The sequence below is a fragment of the Saimiri boliviensis genome, chromosome 3 (assembly GCF_048565385.1).
Source record: "Saimiri boliviensis isolate mSaiBol1 chromosome 3, mSaiBol1.pri, whole genome shotgun sequence".
Lineage (NCBI taxonomy): Eukaryota > Metazoa > Chordata > Mammalia > Primates > Cebidae > Saimiri > Saimiri boliviensis.
Window position 1 is genome coordinate 8517522 of NC_133451.1, and position 19673 is coordinate 8537194.

Here is a 19673-nt window from a genome sequence, read left to right on the forward strand (position 1 = left end):
TTCTAGCGACAGTGCCATGAACACATCTTTTTGCAAAGACCGTCAAGCCCACTGGGAAGGGGAAGTACATATTTAGAAAGCCTGTTCAAGGGCCGGGCCCTGGGCAGGTATTTTCAGGTAGATAATCGTAACAGTCAAGCCTTGTAAAAATGCTGGAAGATGTTCCTCTCGTACTGTAAAAAAGAAACCCCAGAGAAGATCCTGAGAGGGTGAGTGGCAGCCAGGAGTCAGGCTGTTCTGACCACTCAGAAACCTGCTGTACCAGGAGGGCAGACTGGCAGATGTGGCCCTTATCCTTGCAGGGTGAGTCCTCGCTGCTATTTATTTTTATACTCCTACAGTCTTTAGATTAATAAAAATGCTAGAGGAAATATATAGAAAAACTTCATTTATTCAAATTAAATTATGGTATGAGTTTCATATACAAATAAATTCTGTGTGAATACTTAGTATAAAATGCTACAAATTTCAATCTTGTAAAAATGCAAAAATATTTGTAACATTATACATATCTAATTCCTTTAACATGACCAACATGTACAGTAGCTGACACACGCACTCTCCCTCGAGCTGAAGCTGCTGAGACAGCATCAAGCCTTTGGCTTCAGTGACGTTAGCACTCCCTCCCGCAGCTGCCTCATGATGAACCAGGAGGCTCTCCTCCCCAGACCCCCAGCTCAAAATGCTTCAGATTATGAGCCTTCACCAGGAGGGAACCTAGTTCTTCTCTGGCTAGTTAGAAGGAACAGTCATGGGGAAACTGGGTTCTCCTGCAGTCTTTTTTTTTTTAAGATGGAGTCTCGCTCTGTCACCAGGCTGGAGTGCAGTGGCGCGATCTCGGCTCACTGTAACCTCTGCCTACCAGGTTCAAACGTTTCTCCTGCCTCAGCCTCCTGAGTAGCTGAAACTACAGGCATGCGCCACCATGCCCAGCTGATTTTTCTATTTTCAGTAGAGACAGGGTTTCACCATATTGGCCAGGATGGTCTCGATCTCTTGACCTTGTAATCCACCTGCTTGGCCTCCCAAAGTGCTGGGAACACAGGCGTGAGCCACTGGGTCTGGCCCTCCTGCAGGCTTGATAGCAGCCTGCCAAACTGAGAACAAGCCTCCACTGTGGAGAAGTGCAGTCCATCACTGGTCTAACTCATTTTCATTCTGCAGTGTCTTCATCGCTAGCCCCCAGAGGGTCATGCTGGAGAAAAACTGACCCTCTGAGTTCCTGTAAGTGGTGGAAGATGCTCGACTGCCCAGGGGGTCACCGCAGTGGTTGTCCAAAGCAGCCAGAGAGGAGCGGATCATGGCCATGCCATCCGCCTGCAGTGGCTCACCACCGGCTGAGGAGTCCACATCCGAGTAAGCATATGCCTGAGGCTGTGCCTGCGGCATCTGTGGCTTGGCAAGTTTACCAGGATCCAAAGTCAGCTTCTCCTGGTCACTAACTCCATGAGGTTGGATCATGGACCGTAACTTGCAATAGGAGCCGCCAGAGTGGCTATCAAATTCTGCCACAGCGTCTTCCCCTGAGTGGATGGGGAGTTTCACCGACACCGGCATCAGCGTTACGGATGTGTCTTGGGAGAAGGAGTCTGAGCTCTGAGACTTCTCGAGGTCAGAGGTCTCGATGGCTTGGCTGAACTCCTCCAGCACGTCTGGGCTCTCGTCCCCAGCTTTGCAGTGCATCTTCTTGTGCCTCCGGAGCACTGCGGAGCGGGTGAAGCACTTGTTACAGATCTCACACGTGTACGGCTTCTCCCCAGTGTGAGTGCGGACATGCCTGCGGAGGTCGCCTGATCCCCCAAAACACTTCCCTGGAAAAGGAAAAACATTTATTTATTTATTTACTTAAACAGGGTCTCACTATGTGGCCCAGGCTGGTCTTGAGCTCCTAGCCTCAAACAATCCTCCTTCCTCAGCCTCTCAAGTAGCTGGGACTACAGGCACATGACACCACACTTGGCTAATATATATATACATTTGGCAGAGATAGGGTCTTGCTATGATGCCCAGGCTGGAAAAAGATGTTTTTACAGTAGCCATTCTGGAAGGATTCTCCCCTCCCTCCTAAGACACTGAACAACCCTGATCTGAGGAGAGGGAGTCACCTCACAGCTCCTGCTCACTCTGGAAGGCTTTCCATTCCTGTGGGAGGTGCTTCTCCAGCTGTGGACCCCTCTAATGAACAGCCTTTGGGTTTTGAGTGTCTCAGTGTGAGACTTTGATTCTCACCAAGTATCCCTGCACATGGGTACCCTGGGCACCTGCCAAGCCCATGCTGAGAAACCACAGCTCTCCTCATCAGTTTCACCGACATGTTCCTAAATCTAACACAGCCAATCTATAATTTAGAAACATCTTTTCTAAAGGTGTCTGTGTATTCGGGTGTTTTTTTTTTGTTGTTGTTTTTGCTTTTTTTTTTTTTTTTTTTTGAGACAGAGTCTCACTCTTTCACCCAGGCTGGAGTGCAGTGGTATGGTCTTGGCTCACTGCAACCTCTGTCTCTGAGGTTCAAGCAAGTCTCCTGCCTCAGCCTCCTGAGTTGTTGGGATTACAGATGCCTGACACCCTGTCTGGCTAATTTTTATATTAATATTTTTAGTAGAAATGCGGTTTTACCATGTTGGTCATGCTGGTCTTGAACTCCTGACCTCAAATGATCTGCCCACCTCAGCCTCCCAAAGAGCTGGGATTACAGGCATGAGCCACCACACCCAGCCTGTATTCAGCTTTTGTTTTTGTTGTTGTTTTTGAGACAGAGTCTTGCTCTGTCGCCCAGGCTAGAGCGCAGTGGTGCTCTAGCTCACAGCAACCTCCACTTCTGGGTTTAAGCAATTCTCATGTCATAGCCTCTCGAATAGCTGGGATTACAAGCATGCACCAACACACCAGGCTAATTTTTGTATTTTCTGTAGAGATGAGGTTTTGCCATGTTGGCCTGGCTGGTCTTGAACTCCTGGGCCTTAAGTGATCCACCCACCTCAGCATCCCAAAGTGCTGGGGTTACAGGCATGAGCCAAGGCGCCTGGCCCTGTATTCAGCTTTTAACAAAATTTTATGCATTCCTCTCCAGGATCTATTTCCTTTCTCTGTGAATGTGAAAGGGAAGGGATCTAGCTCCACCACTGGAAAAGGTAAGATGAGAAGTAACTCAGCACATAACCTTACAAAGGCCACAGAGTAGCCAAGAATGTGCCGCACAACTTACATGGATAAATATTTGGAACTTTTCACTTTACATGTCAATTCTCAGCTACCTAGCTCCAGTCAAGCAATGGGCGGGGTATGTTTTTTAAAGTCCTTGAATAATCCAACTGGATGTGAGCTTACATGCACTCAACTTTGGGCACATTTTCCATATAAAAATGACTGTAGGCCAGGTGAGGTGGCTCACACCTCTAGTTCCAGCACTTCGGGAGGCTGAGGCGGGGGATCTGCTTGAGCTCAGGAGATCAAGACCAGCCTGGGCAACATAGTGGGACCTCATCTCTACAAAATATAAAATAAAAGTTAGCTGAGTGTGGTGGTGCATGTCTGTCATCCCAGTACTCAGAAGGCTGAGGCGGGAGGATCGCCTGGCTGCAGTGAGCCGTGATGGCACCAATGACTGCACTCCAGCATGAGTAGCAAAGAACCCGTCTCAAAAAGATTTAAAAAACCAGAACACTGCAGCAACATATCACAGTGACCTTTGCCTTTGTGCTTTCACGTCTGTGTTCTGCCCACCGCGTCAGGCTCGGGCTCCTTCACACTAGAGTGAAAGCACAGTTAGTCCTCGTGTTGTCCTTACAGCACACACGTTACTCAGACCTGCGGTGTTCTGTGAATTAGAAGCTTCACTGCTGCATGTGCTGGCTGCTTCCAACTGTCTGCTGCTCTAACATAAGGTTTCTTTCTTTTCTTTTTTGAGATGGAGTCTCTGTCGCCCAGGCTGGAGTACAGTGGCATGATCTTGGCTCACTGCAACCTCCATCTCCCAAGTTCAAGTAATTCTTGTGCCTCAGCCTCCTGAGTAGCTGGGACAACAGGCACACACCACCATGCCTGGCTAATTTTTGTATTTTTGGTAGAAACAGGGTTTCACCATGTTGGCCAGGCTGGTCTAAAACTCCTGACCTTAGGTGGGATCTGCCCACCCTGACCTCCCAAAGTGCTGGAATTACAGGCGTCAGCTACCATGCCATGCCAAGCAAAGTTTTTATCTTTTTTTTTTTTTTTTTTGAGACAGAGTTTCGCTCGTTACCCAGGCTGGAGTGCAATGGCGCGATCTCGGCTCACCGCAACCTCCGCCTCCTGGGTTCAGGCAATTCTCTTGCCTCAGCCTCCCGAGTGGCTGGGATTACAGGCACACTCCTCCATGCCCAGCTAATTTTTTGTATTTTTTTTAATTGAGATGGGGTTTCACCATGTTGACCAGGATGGTCTCGATCTCTTGACCTCGTGATCCGCCCGCCTTGGCCTCCCAAAGTGCTGGGATTACAGGCTTGAGCCACCGCGCCTGGCCATTTTTATCTTTCTTTACGTTGTTTCTTCATGATAAATTCTCAATAAATTACTGAACAAGATGGGACAACCACTTTTAGCATCCTTAATATGTAGAATTTTTAGTCGTGATAGAATTCCCACCAAGAAAGGGGAAAAGGGGGTTGTCTCTCTTTCATCTCTCAGGTAGAGAGAAGCTTGGCTCCACCTGTTTCCTGGTGTGAGGAGGGCGCAGAGGAACAGCGTCCACCTCCTGCACAGTAGGTCTAGTGGGGGACAGGCAGGTAGATGCCACACTGCTGTGGGCCTGCAGGCCCCTGAATCAGGCCTGAGTGCTGCCACCCACTGGACAAGAGGCATGTTGGAGCTGCTCTGAATCAGCCGGGGAGGATGCCTGAAGGGCAGTGAAAGCCCAGCAAACCCTCCCTATAGTAAGTGGCTAATAAACCCAGGGAGCCAAGAAAGAGGCCAGCTCAAGGAACACACATGGCCGCGTGCATGCCTGCCTCTTGGAAAGTGCAGTGAAACGCTGGGAGATGAGAGGGAAGGAGACTTGAGAAGAGCCATGAAGCCCAGGCGCGCATGAGACAGCGAGAGCGCAAGCCTGTGAGTTTTCAACACTGAAACGCTCAGCACGTGAAGCCCTCTTAACATCGATCTGTCTATAGATCCAAGAAAATGGAAACACACCCCCACACAAGCATTTGTACATGGATATTATAGCTGATTTGCTGAGTCTAAGAAGTCGACTACAAAAGACCCCATGCTGTATGAGTCCATGCATAGGAAACATCTAGAAGTAGTAACAAAGACAGAACTTGTCTTTGGAGTGGCAGCCAGGGGCCAGGGCTGGGAGTGGGGTTGCTACTGGGTATAGGGCTTCCTTCTGGGGTGATGAAAATGTTCTAAAATTAGACCACGGTGAGAGTTGTACAACTTTGTCAAACTACCAAAACTCACTGAATTGTTCACTTGAAATTGGCAAATTTTATGGTATGGGACTATTGTCTCAAAGCTGTTAAAAAATTGACCCTGTCACATAACATTCTTGCTCTCTTCGGCTCTCCCTTAGTCCCCCAAAGCTGACCTTGTCAGGGTGGGAAACGAGTTAGTGAGGCAGGCAAAGGGTATAACCCTAAGCGGGGCGGAGAGGACAGAAGGGGCTACTCTGCTCCCTCCACTGCAGGGTCTGAGCAGCAGCAAGGCCTAGCTGGGGAGGGAGGAGAAAATTTACCTTTAAATCAAGTTCACAGCTTCGATAATTATTTAGAACTGATATTTTAAATTAGTGATTTGAGACTACATTACTGATTCTTTGAGATGAAGGTCTCACTCTGTCACCCAGGCAGTGGTGTGACCTCGGCTCACTGCAGCCTCGATCTCGTGGGCTCGAGAGATCCTCCAGCTTCAACGTCCCCAGTACCCAGGATTACAGGCACACACCACCATGGTAGGCTCCTACGTTAGTGATTTAAAGTGATGAAATCTCACTTTCTAAGAGTCATCAGAATGGTCATAGAGTTGCCTAAATCTGTATCCAGAAGATCTGTGTACAATTTAAATGGAGGGACAGAAACCAGGTTTCCTCTGGTTATGTGGAGAAATCCTGCCGGTTTCAGATTCCAGCTACAATCAGAATGAGTCCCTTGGAATGGTGCCTTGAATCCAGGCTCCCTAAGCTGGACTCTGTGCTGGTCCTTATTTGGTCTAAACACATCATCATAAAGTTGCTGTCACTCATATTTTTGCCCATGACTCAACAAGCACCTCAACTACTTGTGATGGGTACACACACCCCCTCTTTAGCGGCCATGTGTGTAGGGATCCTGGCTCCAGCACTGTCATCATGGGTCATGCATTACCTGACCGAGTCTCCACATCCTCATCGGAGCAGTCAGGTGCCTGAAACCACGGGCTGCCAGCTTTCCACTCTCCTTCCTGGATGCTCAGAACAAAGCATCAAGTGCTCACAAGAATGACCTCTGCTCTGTAAGTTTGGGGTCTAAAGAAGCCCACCCTGACCCCAGCATGTGCTCCTAATGCTCTGGTGGGACCCCCCTTCTGCAGCCCTGGGCCGCTCTCTTCATGTGCAGCTGCACGTTCTGCTCCCCCCCGACTCTCCCAGCCACCCTCCCTCTTCCCATCTGGACCATAGACCCTTGGCACCTGGGACTCTGTCTTAGTCACCTTTATATTGGGAGCATTTAGGACAGTTCCTAATACCTCAAAGACAAGCAGCAAATGCCTGACATACAAGTGAAGGAACGAACGAGAGATCACGTGAGGCAGTAAACAGTACTACTTCCATTTCACCTCAGAGAAAACAAAGGGCTCATCCCAGACATGCAATCAGCTAATGAGGGCTGGGGAGCAAAGCCCTTCCCACACACGGATGACTAGGGGACAGCCGGAAACCCAAACTCACCGCAGGCAGAGCAGCTGTAAGGCCGCTCCCCCGTGTGCCGAATTCTGTGCTTTACTAACTTCCTTTGCATATTAAAAGACTTTCCACACTCATCACAGGTGAAGACTTTATCAGCCGTGTGTGTCTTTTTGTGCTCCTTCAAATTACTGAAGTTACTAAACCCTAGAGAGACCATAACAGGTGTTAAGCTGAAGGACAGAGAACATTTTAATCAGAAATCTTCAAGAAAAATAGGAAAACACTCAGCTGTACCTCGACCACAGATGTCACACAAGTGTGGTTTTTCTCCTGAGTGAATAATAATGTGACGCTGGACGTCGCCAGAGGCTGCAAACCTAGAATGTAATTTAAAAATTCAATTAAGAGCCTTTCTACATTACTGTGGGCCTTTATAACTGTAGCTCACTGATGGAGGAGATATCTGCTCCTGACACTGTTCAGAATGGAATCTGAACTGGACTGGTTTCACCTGAAATGTGCACTGAAAAAATCCTTTCTTTTTTTAAGGAAAGCAGAACATGATGCAAGTGTCTTGTTTTTAAAACATTTTTTTCTACCTGATTTCATTATACTTTCTTCCTCAGTTTTATAGAGCGCAAGACCAGATACTCTATGGTTTAGCATCACTGCCTTAGGGGCTATAAAGAGAGTAAGAAAGGAGTCTCACAGTTCAGTCAAGCGCCCCTTCTACCCTTGCCGTTCTGCCAAGGTTCCTGGGGTCTCATGGGAGAGACCCTAGCTGGGTGCTGCCAACCCAAGGAGGATGACTTTGAGAGAGCCCGGAGTGAGTTCTGCCCTGGTCTAGCCAGGTGCAACCCTGGCTCTTTTCACTATAAAATAAAATGCAAACAGGAGCTCAGAGTCTCAGGGACCAAGATGTATGGCCGTCACCCTCCACTGTGAATATCCTCAGAGAATAAGCTCTCGTCTTTCTGAGCCACAGCAGAGACTTACACCTATCAGTCCTAACATTGAAAACAAGGGAACTAAATGAAGAAAGGGAACCAGTATTCACTGAGCAGATGCTCTGTGCAGGTGATCAGTTACATGTTTGTTTGTTTTTGAGACAGAGTCTTGCTCTGTCGCCTGGGCTGGAGTGCAGTGGTGCGATCTTGGCTCACTGCAGCCTCTGCCTCCTGGGTTCCAGTGATTCTCCTGCCTCAGCCTCCTGGGTAGCTGGGATTACAGATGTGTGCTACCACGCCCGCCAATTTTTGTATTTTTAGTAGAGATGGGGTTTTGCCACACTGGCCAGGCTGGTCTCAAACTCCTGACCTCAGGTGATCTGCCCGCCTCGGCCCTCCAAAGTGCTGTGAGTACAGGCGTGAGCCACTGCGCCCAGCCTTTTCTGTTTATATTTATGGTCCCATGTAGCACTTAGCATACAGCAGGTATCTAAAAAATGCTGAATCAATGAATGATTAAATAAATGAACGTAAAAGCTACATAACAAAGGTGCGCACAGAGCTTCGTGACTAGTATAGTCCCGGCTGATGCCTGTTGTTCTGGCACAACCACCAGATGACGGAGTATGAGGCCTGACTGACATACAGCCCAAGGGTGGGAGGGAGGGCTGAGGGTGCCACCTGCACACACAGCAGGGAGGAGCTCCTCATTTACACCACAGTGCAGAGAATTCCAACTGCCACACACTTTATTCCATCTCAAGAATCAGATTCTTTCCCCAGGTCAAAATCCTACCCACCCAGAAAGACTCAGTTCCCTTCTCCCAGGGTCGGAACTCTCACAAGCTCTTAGAGGCCCGTGGCTTGTGGCACCTTCCAATACCTCCTTCTCTCCTGAAATCTAGTCACTCAGCTGGCAAGTCCTATTTCCCCTAGTAGACAGTCACCTCCTTGGGGGCATTAATCTATTACATTTTCAGAGACATTTTTAGAATGAATGAAAATTTTAGTATAAAATAATTTTGTTCCACATAAAGCCCCATTTCCACTTTGGGGCTCCTGTCCTAGATTTTCTTTCTTTGAATTAACTTTTCTTTTTATTATTCTCTTATGTGTCATGTATAAAGCCAGGAGGTTTGAATTTAACCTGTTTTCTGCAGTGGCAGAATGAGCCCACATGTGGCTCATCTGTGAGCCACCACTTTGAAGGACACTGACTGCCAAAGACACAGACGCATCATGCTCCCTTCCAAACAGAAGAACACGACCAGCACTGACCTCTTTCCACAGATCTCGCAGATGTATGGCTTATCACCAGAGTGTCGTCGTAAGTGAGTCTGTAAGTTACCTGCCTGCAAAAAGAGGAAAAGAAAAACACACCAATAATGAAAGTTTTTTGTTTTTTAAATTATATACATTCAAAAGGAAAACTGACACATTTAGCCAGGTTTCAATCCAACTTCCAGAAGATGAGATACACACAACTCAAAAGAAGCCATGTGCAAGGGGATCAAGAACAGCCAGAGTGCCTGGCCACCGGCTGCACCCGACCTGCATCTCTACTCCATCCTCCACGTGAGCCCTCGGCTATGTCCTAGCTCAGGCACGTCCTATGCAGTGCTTCCCTCTTACATAGCACCCTGTGGAGGCTACTTTGGTGGCTGTCAAGCCTGTACTTTAAGCAGGCCTTGATGTATCTTATTTGGGCCATGTATTTGAAACGTCATTTAAAACAAACAAAAAAGCATGATACATCCTGATTTCAGTGTTGTTTCTTTCTAAAAAACATGCTTTTGTTCACAAAGAAGGTAACGGATATCTAAAAAGTACTTCCTCTGGCAAGTACATATGGTTCTTTCTGACAGGTTTCTTATCTTTACCTTTGTACAAACGTGCAAATCAGGAGGATCACAGCAGCCTCTCAGGTGCTGGGCCACTGTGTTCCTAATTTCTGAAACTAGTAAGGCTTTGCCCAGAATAACACCAAAACGGAGATCATCAGACGGATTTCTATGTACTATCAATAGAAAATCAATCCTAAATACTGAAAGTTCAGGGAAATTAAAACTGCAAATGCCTCAGATATTAAAAAAGCTACTTGCTCATGTTTCAAATTCGGATTTAGAAAATCTTTCATTGCTGTAATTAAGTTAATAGTCTCAACCTGTTATTTTTCCCCATTTTAATTTTGTATAGAGTTCTGTTGCAAAAAAAAAAAAAAAAGAAAACGCACTGAAATGAGCTAATATACCCAGTGGTAAAAATGAGCTGGCATCATGCACAAGATAAGCAAAAACCAAGAATGAATACTAGCCAACTAACACACGTGATTTTTTGAATTTGCAAATTGTATTTTAAATAAAATGCAAAGATGAAGATTCATGGTTAAGGTTTGAAGATGAGTTTGATATCGACTTGTGAGTGGAAACCAGAACTCCCAAGTATCAAAAAATGCCATCTGTGGACTATATAACATGGAAGATTCATCATGTCTGTCAAATGCTAGGAAACAGAGTTAGGCATTACATTTAAGAATATGATAAATATGGCTTAGAAAAAACTGAGATTTTCAGTAACCAAAGAGAAAGAGTTTGGAAAAACTTTGGAAAATGTACAGCTTTTAATAGAATGGCTACTAATAACAATAAAACAAATATCAACAGCAATATACACTTGCTGAACTTCAAATAAGGCCTTTATATGTATTATCAAATTACCATCTATTTTCTTGAGATAATAACACAACTAACACTGTATTCAGATAAACTGTACAACTACCATTCTATTCAGATGAATAAAGTAGTTGACCCAGTTACATGGTGGGGCCAGAAATTAATACTGGTTGGTGTGAATCTAAACTCCTCTACTCGTGAGGAAAACTTGAGGATACACAAGTTTCTATGAATGAAATAGTGTGTTCTGAATATTCAATATGACAGTAACTCTGCCACATAAGGGAGAGTTAAAATAATACACCAGTGTTTTAAATTAGTCACTTGCAAATGTCAGAAAAGCTGATCGGTTATATAATAATCTGAATAGCACCATCTGCTGAACTGTTAAAATAGAGCCCGCTTGTTTTCAGTTACTTTGTAAATTATGTATTATGACTGAAATGCATTCTGGGTCAATTCTTAGCAATGCTGCATTTTTCCTTTTTAAAAATGGCTTAACAATTACTTGTTTTCCAAAGACATATACTCAAATGATCTTCTATTTAATATTTTAAGTGGTAGGAAAAAAAATGTTCTTTACCTATTTTGTAATAGAAATAGATAATGAAAATCATCTTTCTCTCTGATAAAGGAATGCATATTTCTGATGAACAATATAAAAGCAGATTCTATAAAACTAATGGATGAGCCAGGCAAAATATCCAGTAATACATTCAGATAATTTACTCCAGATTACACAGCAAACTCAGGCCCAGATTATTAGAGCTTTAGTCAATTTTTTTTTTTTTTTTGTAAACTTTTGATATATTCTAGTACTAAAGATATCCTAGGTGCACAGACCATGTCTTAGAAATGATCTATAGTTGTGTCCACAAAAATTCTAGCAAGTGATAATAATAATAATAGCTATCATTTCTTAAGAACTTACTATGAATGAAGCTCTTTGCTAAGTTGCTGCAAAGAGTATTTAACTTAATCATCATAATGTCTTGTAAAGCAGTATTATTCATGTTTTACAGAGAAGTCAACAGAGGCTCTTAGAGGTAAGAACCAGTCTTGGGTCATGAAACTGGGATTGAATTCACTAATTCAGGTTTGCCTAGTGACTCCAAAGTTTGAACTGTTAAACCTATGTTAAAGTTATTAGCAGTAAAGGAACTCTGATCCTTTCTAATACCATTTTAACTTCAGATGGAGTTGTTAAAATTTTTAACAGAAAAACTCTGCTGTACAGAAGAATTAACATCTGCCTCGAGCAATTTTTATAATAAACTCCTTCTGACAGGTACTTCAACCTCAGTATTTAAACATGAACAAACCCAGCGTCTATCATCTATTTCCAATCATGAACACTCTTAACGGTAGCTGAGTGTTTATATTTTTAAAAAGTCAGGAATCGTAATCATTTAGAGATAAAAGGGATCCCAAATCTTTTCTTTTTTCTTTTTTTTTTTTTGAGATGGAGTCTTGCTCTGTCACCCAGGCTGGAGTGCAGTGGCATGACCTCAGCTCACTGCAACCTCCACCTCCCGAGTTCAAGCGATTCTTCTGCCTCAGCCTCCTGGGTAGCTGGGATTACAGGTCCACGCCACCACACCTGGTGAGGTTTTGTACTTTTAGTAGAGACGAGGTTTCACCATGTTGGTCAGGCTGGTCTCGAACTCCTGACCTCGTGATCCACCTGCCTTGGCCTCCCAAAGTGCTAGGATTACAGGTGTGAGCCACCGTGCCCAGCCAGGATCCCAGATCTTAAAAGTCTAGCTAGCTCAGGGTCTAAACTTTAGGATTTCACGAGGCAATAAAATTAAAAAGAAAAAAATATAAGGATTCACAGAGATATCACTTAAATAATAATTACCCTTTTGATAAAATGACACTTAACAGTAAAAGTGTGGGCAATATAACCTTAGAGATGAAAATGTAATAGCTTGGGTAAAGCTCATTAATTGCCCTTATTTTTGTGTTTCAACCATGGATGGGTGACATTGTCACCTCTGGCATGAGTCCACATCAGCACCCTGGAAATGCCTCCCATACAGTAATCCTGCAGAAGGCACTAACACCCCCGGACTTCAGCAGACAGCTGGCCAGACAGCGCTGCTGGGAGAGTAGTGCCTCTCAAAACCCATCTCTGTACCAGTTGCCCAGTGTTTCTTTTTCTACCTGCTTGGGGGAACAAAAACAATCCTACTCCTCTCCCAAAGGACAGCGCATTACGCCTCATTTTCTTTCCCGTTTCTCACATGACAAGCGCTCAAAACTTGTCACTCTTTTGGTTTCTCTCCAATGCCCTCCAAACAGTCCATGTTCTACGCCACAGAGGAAACACTTCCCTCTGAGTGTGACTCAGTCACACTCTAAAGTATGACATGACTCTTCCTTGCAGAGATCTGGACATATACAGTGTCCAGTCTCATGGTCAGATGCAGCTCTGGTTGTCCCTCTAAGATGATGCTAACTTCCTTATGCTGGTGTGCCATTCTCATTATGTGGGCTGCAGTTAACTTTTTAAAGAAGACTAACACACTAAATACTAAATTATCAGTAAGCAGGATGAGAGATTCTTATTTGTAAATATTTTTATACAGGAGCAATCCAATTCCCTATAACCACAAACATTTATTCTAGTTCATTACAAGAAAAGAATTTAGGTATATGGTGGAGGATGGGTGAGCAGGCATCCTCTACTACACATCCCTTTGCAATCTACTTTCTTGCTCCAGCATGCCAGGGACACAGGCTTGCCCAGTGCCTGCTTGTCTGCAGGGCCCACCTAAGCAATCTCTCAAGCACTTCATGCCCTCATGCTGTCCCAAACACACCTTTCAAGTAGAAAGGACTACTATCTTTTCTTTGCCCACATTGTTCCTATAGATACCTGTCAGCATTTCCAACATTTCACTGTACTTGATCACTTACATGTCTGTTTCTTCCTCTAAACAATAAGCACCTGGGTTGGGCACAGTGGCTCATGCCTGTAATCCCAGCACTTTGGGAACCGAGGTGGGCGAATCACGAGGTCACTAGTTCAAGGCCAGCCTGGCCAATGTGGTGAAACCCTGTCTCTACTAAAAATACAAAAATTAGTTGGGCATGGTGGTGCATGCCTGTAATCTGTGCTACTCAAGAGGCTGAGGCAGAAGAATCGCTTGAACCCAGGAGACAGAGGATGCAGTGAGCCACAATCGCACCACTGCACTCCAACCTGGATGACAGGGTGAGATTCTGTCTAAAAAAAAAACCAATCTCCTGGAGGCCATGGCCATTTTTGTCCCCCTCCTCCCAGCACGTGGCAGAGCTCATGGACAGCACATAGACACTGTAGGCTTGCAACAAACATTAAAACAGTTCCTTGTTCAGCAAAATCCATACTTTACTATGAAAATAAAGCAGTAATATACATCTGAATACCATCACTACATATCACTCTACAGTCATAGAAACCTAACAAAAGTACACAGACAAATATAGAAGGGAAGGATTTCTGGATCAAGCAAGGGCTACTCGTGGTAGGATTTAAGAGAGTAAAGTACAGGTCAAGGGCTACAGTAGTAGTGGTTCTCAACCTTGGCTGCACATCAAAATTGCTGAATTTTTAAAAATACCAATACCTGAGCCCCACTCCAAATCACAGAATCAGAATCTCTGATGTGAGCACCAAGCATCTGTGCCAGGAGAGAGGAGTGGAGGCGGACTGCAGCCCGCCTGAACGTTGGGCTTTAATCTATAGGGTCGGCAATGTAGAGTCAGAGAAGGCGTGAAAATCATAGAACTTCTGCTCTCATTATAATTTAAATGTATAAAAGGCTTTCAGCCCTAGTTTTTCATTTCATCTTCCCAACAGTTCCATGACGTAGTATTATCCCTATTTTAAAAATTAGAAAAATAAGGCCCAGAGAAGTTGGAACTGCTAATCATTAATGGTTATTAATCCGAGTCTCACGCTTTTCCCATCAAACTAAAACTGCTGAGATGAAAATGGTGGGGGCAGGGAGGTGCCTCAGAAAGACCGGCATCTGAGGGTCGTGAGGACAGACAGGACAGAAGTGGATGGCAACAGGCAGAGAATGCTGGTGTTTCCTGAGGGCTTACTGGGTGCCAGGGACTGCTCTGAAGACTTGCCCTTATTAACTCATTACTCCTCACACTCTGTGGGGTTAAGTAATCTTGTTATTAGTGTTTCACAGGTAAGGAAACTGAAGGGCCAAAAGGTGAGCTTGCCAAAAGTCACAGTGTAGTTAAGCCCAGACAGAGGCAGAGCTCAATTCTAGACTATCCAGCCCCAGAGGCTGAGCTCTGAACCCCAGGCCAGACGGGCAAGAATGGGGGTGGGGGTGGCTCATCAAGAATGGCAGCTGGACTGATGGGCACTCAGCGCAGCTCATCAAATCCTTCCTGAGCACCTGCTGGCTGCTGCGTGTTCTCCTGGATGGGAAAGAAGACACAGCCCCAGGCCCAACCCAGAAAAACTAACCGCCCAGGGGGATACAACCCAACCCAGTACGAGAAGGCAGACACAAGGCCTTGGTGAATCCCAGCAGGCAGAGGGTCAAAGACTGGGAGGGTGAAGAGTCATTAAGGTGGCAGGTTTGGGTGTGTGAGAAAAGCAACTGACACCCTCGACAGAGGAAGATAAAAACCGGAAGAGCCAGCTCTCGGGGGAATGCCAGAAAACACGGTGCCTGCCATTTCCAGGCTCTGCGGGGCCTGTATCTCAGCTCCCGAAGCATGCGGCGGCCACAGGATCTACCATGCTCTGTGTGAGACAGTCGTGCCAGTGACTGTGCCCTGAAGCTGCGCACTCACGCCCTGGAGCAGCTTCTGTCTGATTGACCTCTGGAAGCCCGGGCGCCGCACACGGCGGTGAATAGTTACTTTCTGTTTCAGAGGGAAGGTAGGTTCCCACAAGCCATTTTCTATAAAACATTAGGTCTCGAGGCTTCTTTGTGTCCCATGCCCAGCACAGTATCTGGCCCATGGGAGGGTATAACAAATGCTTCCTGAAGGAGTAAAGGACTACGTGTCCAAATGACCTTAAAAGGTCAGAAGGCAGCAGTCAAAACAGGAAACAAAACTTGTTTCATCTTTTTTCCAACATCCTACAATCTACAGTTCCAACAAGAATAAGGAGATGACTTGTCTTCGGCCTCTGCCAGCACAATGTGCAGCCTCCAGGTACACCAAGCTCCAGGTTGTTTACTGACCTTCATTCGTGAAACGGAAGACATATACTAAGTTTGGACTCATCCTTAATGAGGGAAAAACGTACTGTAAGAATTCACACATGAAATGTGCTATTTTCTCTCGAAGAACTAGAAATCTGTTTTCTTGTAAAGGATTTTTCCTGATTTATTCTGAAGTCTTTAGGTTACAGATATCATCAGAGGCTTCTCTCACAAGTACAAAGTATGTCTCATTTCCAATAAAACAACACTGTTTCAGGTTTCCAATTATTAACAATAAATAAGAGTATTCCCACCTGAGAGAAATGTTTCCCACAAATGTTACATTCAAAAGGTTTCTCACCTAAAACAAAACAAAACAACAACTTGTAAAGTCATTACTAATAGTTCTTCAATCATTTTTTGTTTAAATGACCTTCTATGTACAGTCAAAATGACATTACATTCTGTATGATAACAGTATGAAAATGGGGAGTGTCTATTTCCTTATAGTTATCTCTTGCCTTTATTTCTACACAGAGATGACAAAAGTTATATTTATATAGAGTCAGAGTCCTGCTCTGTCACCCAGGCTGGAGTGCAGTTGCACAATCTTGAGTCACTGCAAACTCTGCCTCCTGGGTTCAAGCGATTCTCCTACCTCAGCTTCCCAAGTAGCTGGGATTATAGGTGCCCGCCACCACACCGACTAATTTCTGCATTTTTAGTAGAGATGGGGTTTCACCATGTTGGCCAGGCTGGTCTTGAACTCCTGATCTCAAGTGATTTGCCTGCCTCAGCCTCCCAAAGTGCTGGGATTATAGGCGTGAGCCACCGAGCCTGGCCAAAATCTGTATTTTCCTCTAAAACATTAAACAGTTGTCCAAATAGAACCTATGTTAAAATCAAATGTATTTATTTGCATCAAAGCAGACCCACGTCCCGGAAGTAGTCTTTTCCTGTAGTCGAGAGGAGTTTTTCTGCTGAGCAGCACGATCCTGCTCACTTGGCTCTTCAGCCTGACGCCACCCAACCACCAATTCCTAACAGACACAGGGTCACTCGTTCACACCACACCAGGTATGAACACAGAGAACCCCAAACAGAATGGGACCTCCTGAAGCATGAGTGTGACAGGGAAAGAGTCCCTTGCCACAGTCTTCCTGCCTTGATTGCTCAAGGAAGAAAGTAAGATTTCATTATGGGAGATGTGCTCCTCTGCCGACTTCTTTATCACCTCTAATTTCAGTAACTGAATAACTGCACTTGGGGATAGAATAGATTGTAAGAATGGTACTCTACTACAGAAAAACCACAGTTGTAGGCTGGGCACGGTGGCTCATGCCTATAATCCCAGCACTTTGGGAGGCTGAGGCAGGCGGTTCACAAGGTCAGGAGTTAGAGATCAGCCTGACAATCATGCTGAAACCCCGTTTCTACTAAAAATACAAAATTAGCCGGGCTTGGTGGGCACGTACCTGTAGTCCCAGCTACTCAGGAGGCTGAGGCAGGAGAATCGCTTGAACCCAGGAGGCGGAGGCTGCAGTGAGCCAAGATCGCACCACTGCACTCCAGCCTGGGCAATAGAGTGAGACTCTATCTCAATTTAAAAACAAAAACAAAAACAAAAACACAGCTGTTCTGAAATGTGTTCTATAGAAAATGATCCGAATTTAAAAGCACACCCGATGGTACTGCCTTTGAGCTGATTAAATATAACCCTAATGAATAGACTTTAAACACCGAGAACCTTTCATTTTCCCCATTTCCCTCAAGTCAAATGGTTTCATTAAGATCTTCTTTAAAAAGTAACAACAATGATTTCCCTTCCTACTATATTGTTTGGGCTTGCTGCCTTTCTGGGCTCATTCTAGAAAACATACACACACACACACACACACACACACACACACACACACACACACACATTTGAGATGGAGTCTCGCTCTGTTGCCCAGGCTGAAGTGCAGTGGCATGATCTCAGCTCACTGCAGCCTCCGCCTCCCAAGCTCAAGCAAGTATCCTGCCACAGCCTCCCAAGTAGCTGGGATTACAGGTGCCCATCACCATGCCCGGCTAATTTTTATATTGTTAGTAGAGACAAGGTTTCACCATGTGGGTCAGGCTGGTTTTGAACTCCTGACCTCAAATGATCTGCCCACTTCGGCTTCCCAAAGGGCTGGGATTACAGGTGTGAGCCAGTGTGCCTGGCTAGATATTTTTATTTTATCCTGAAAATGTCTAATGGCGTCCTTGACACAGAATAATTATATTTATATTATTAATAATATATTAATAATTATATTAATTCTGTATTCTAATAAATGAAACTGCATTTATGTCTGAAATTATTGGGGGTGACAGATAATAAGTTGAAGCCCCATAAGAGACATAAGAATTTGAAAAGAGAGAGGTCACCGGTTACTAAAACTAATAAATGACCAAGGTTAACAATTCTACTCCAGTGAGCCTCAGACTTTTTGGCCTCAGGACCCCTTCATATTCTTAAAATGGAGGTCCTAAAAAGCTTTTGTTAATATGACCTATAGCCCATAATAACTACATACATACATATATATATATATATATATATATATATATATATATAAAATTGATATCTACCATATTAGAAATGAAAACAGAGTCATCTTTAGAACAGATACATACACACTTCACTGGCCATCAAGGTGAGGACTTCATCACATACCATGTAGCCTTGGGCAGACTAACTGTACACTCATGAGAGGAGGAAAAAACAAGTAACATCTTAGACTATTTTGAAAATAGTGTGGGCCAGGCATGGTGGCTCACACCTGTAATCCCAGCACTTTGGGAGGGTGGATCACCTGAGGTCAAGAGTTCGAGACCAGCCTGGCCAACATGGTGAAACCCCATCTCCACTAAAAATATAAAAATTAGTTGGGCATGTTAGCACATGCCTATAATCCCAGCTTCTTGGGAGGCTGAGGCAGGAGAACTGCTTGAACCTGGGAGGCGGAGATTGCTGTGAGCTGAGATTGAGCCATTGCACTCCAGCCTGGGTAAGAGCAAAACACTGTCTCAAAAACAAAACAAAACAAAACAAAACAAAAAAGACTGTTGGCCTCACAGACTCCCAAAAGGGTCTCAATACTTTGAGAATTGCTGCTCTTCTCAGTAGAGTATTTATGTCCCTGTAAGTATCTTTGCCATGACTGTATCTGTCATTCAAAGAGGTTCTCCCAGAATAAACAATTTTTGATACCTTTAAAAGCTAAGCAGGTAAGTTTCACAAAAATTAAAAATTACAGCCATCAGGCCAAGCATGGTGGCTCATGCCTGTAGTCCCAGCACTTTGGGAGGCTGAGGTAGGCAGATCACTTGAGGTTAGGAGTTTGAGACGAGCCTGACCAAAGGGTGAAACCCCATCTCTACTAAATAAACAAACAAACAAACAAAAATTAACTGAGCTTGGTGGCACATGCCTGTAGTCCCAGCTACTCAGGAGGCTGAGGCAGGAGAACTGCCTGAATCCAGGAAGTGGAGCTTGCAGTGAGCTGAGATCATGCCACTGCACTCCAGCCTGGATGACAAGAGTGAAACCCTGTCTCAAAAAAAAAAAAAAAAAAAAAATTGCAATAATCATTACGCTGTAGGAGATTTAGGCAAAACAGAACAATCTAAAGTTTCTTCAGGGCAAAACTAAGTCTGTGATAGTGCCTTCACATGGAATAATTTTGAACTACTAGTGATAACAGCAGTACTTTATATTCAAATGCATTAAAATGTATCAAGGACTTTTATAATTATTAATGAAATTTCCCAGTAATACAAGGTGGTAAACACCTATGCAAACTGGGAATCCATAGTGATAACAGAAGGTCACATCAACAAACACAATTATACACACACCTTAAAAGCAGTTGTTGTGGAAGCATCTTGTATGTTACTTCTCATGCCTATAAGGTAATTGTTCATCTGTAATGTGTTATTAAACTCATGTTTAATTACAGAAAGAAAAGTAATATATATGTATTGTCTAACATAA

At 44.5% G+C, this 19673-nt stretch overlaps 1 protein-coding gene across 4 annotated transcripts in view; it reads right to left on the minus strand.

Moving 5' to 3' along the window:
• Positions 1-1002: 1002 nt before the first annotated feature.
• ZBTB49 (zinc finger and BTB domain containing 49) overlaps positions 1003-19673 on the minus strand; it is a 31621-nt gene continuing 12950 nt past the window's right edge. For all 4 annotated transcript variants that reach the window (XM_074395886.1, XM_003934674.3, XM_074395884.1 and 1 more), the window contains 5 exons: positions 15964-16010; positions 9088-9161; positions 7157-7239; positions 6905-7066; positions 1003-1811 (listed from right to left, as the gene is read on the minus strand). In XM_074395886.1, the coding sequence (XP_074251987.1) occupies positions 1135-1811; positions 6905-7066; positions 7157-7239; positions 9088-9161; positions 15964-16010 (1043 nt within the window). In that variant the 3' untranslated portion in view covers positions 1003-1134. The remainder of the gene's footprint in view (positions 1812-6904; positions 7067-7156; positions 7240-9087; positions 9162-15963; positions 16011-19673) is intronic.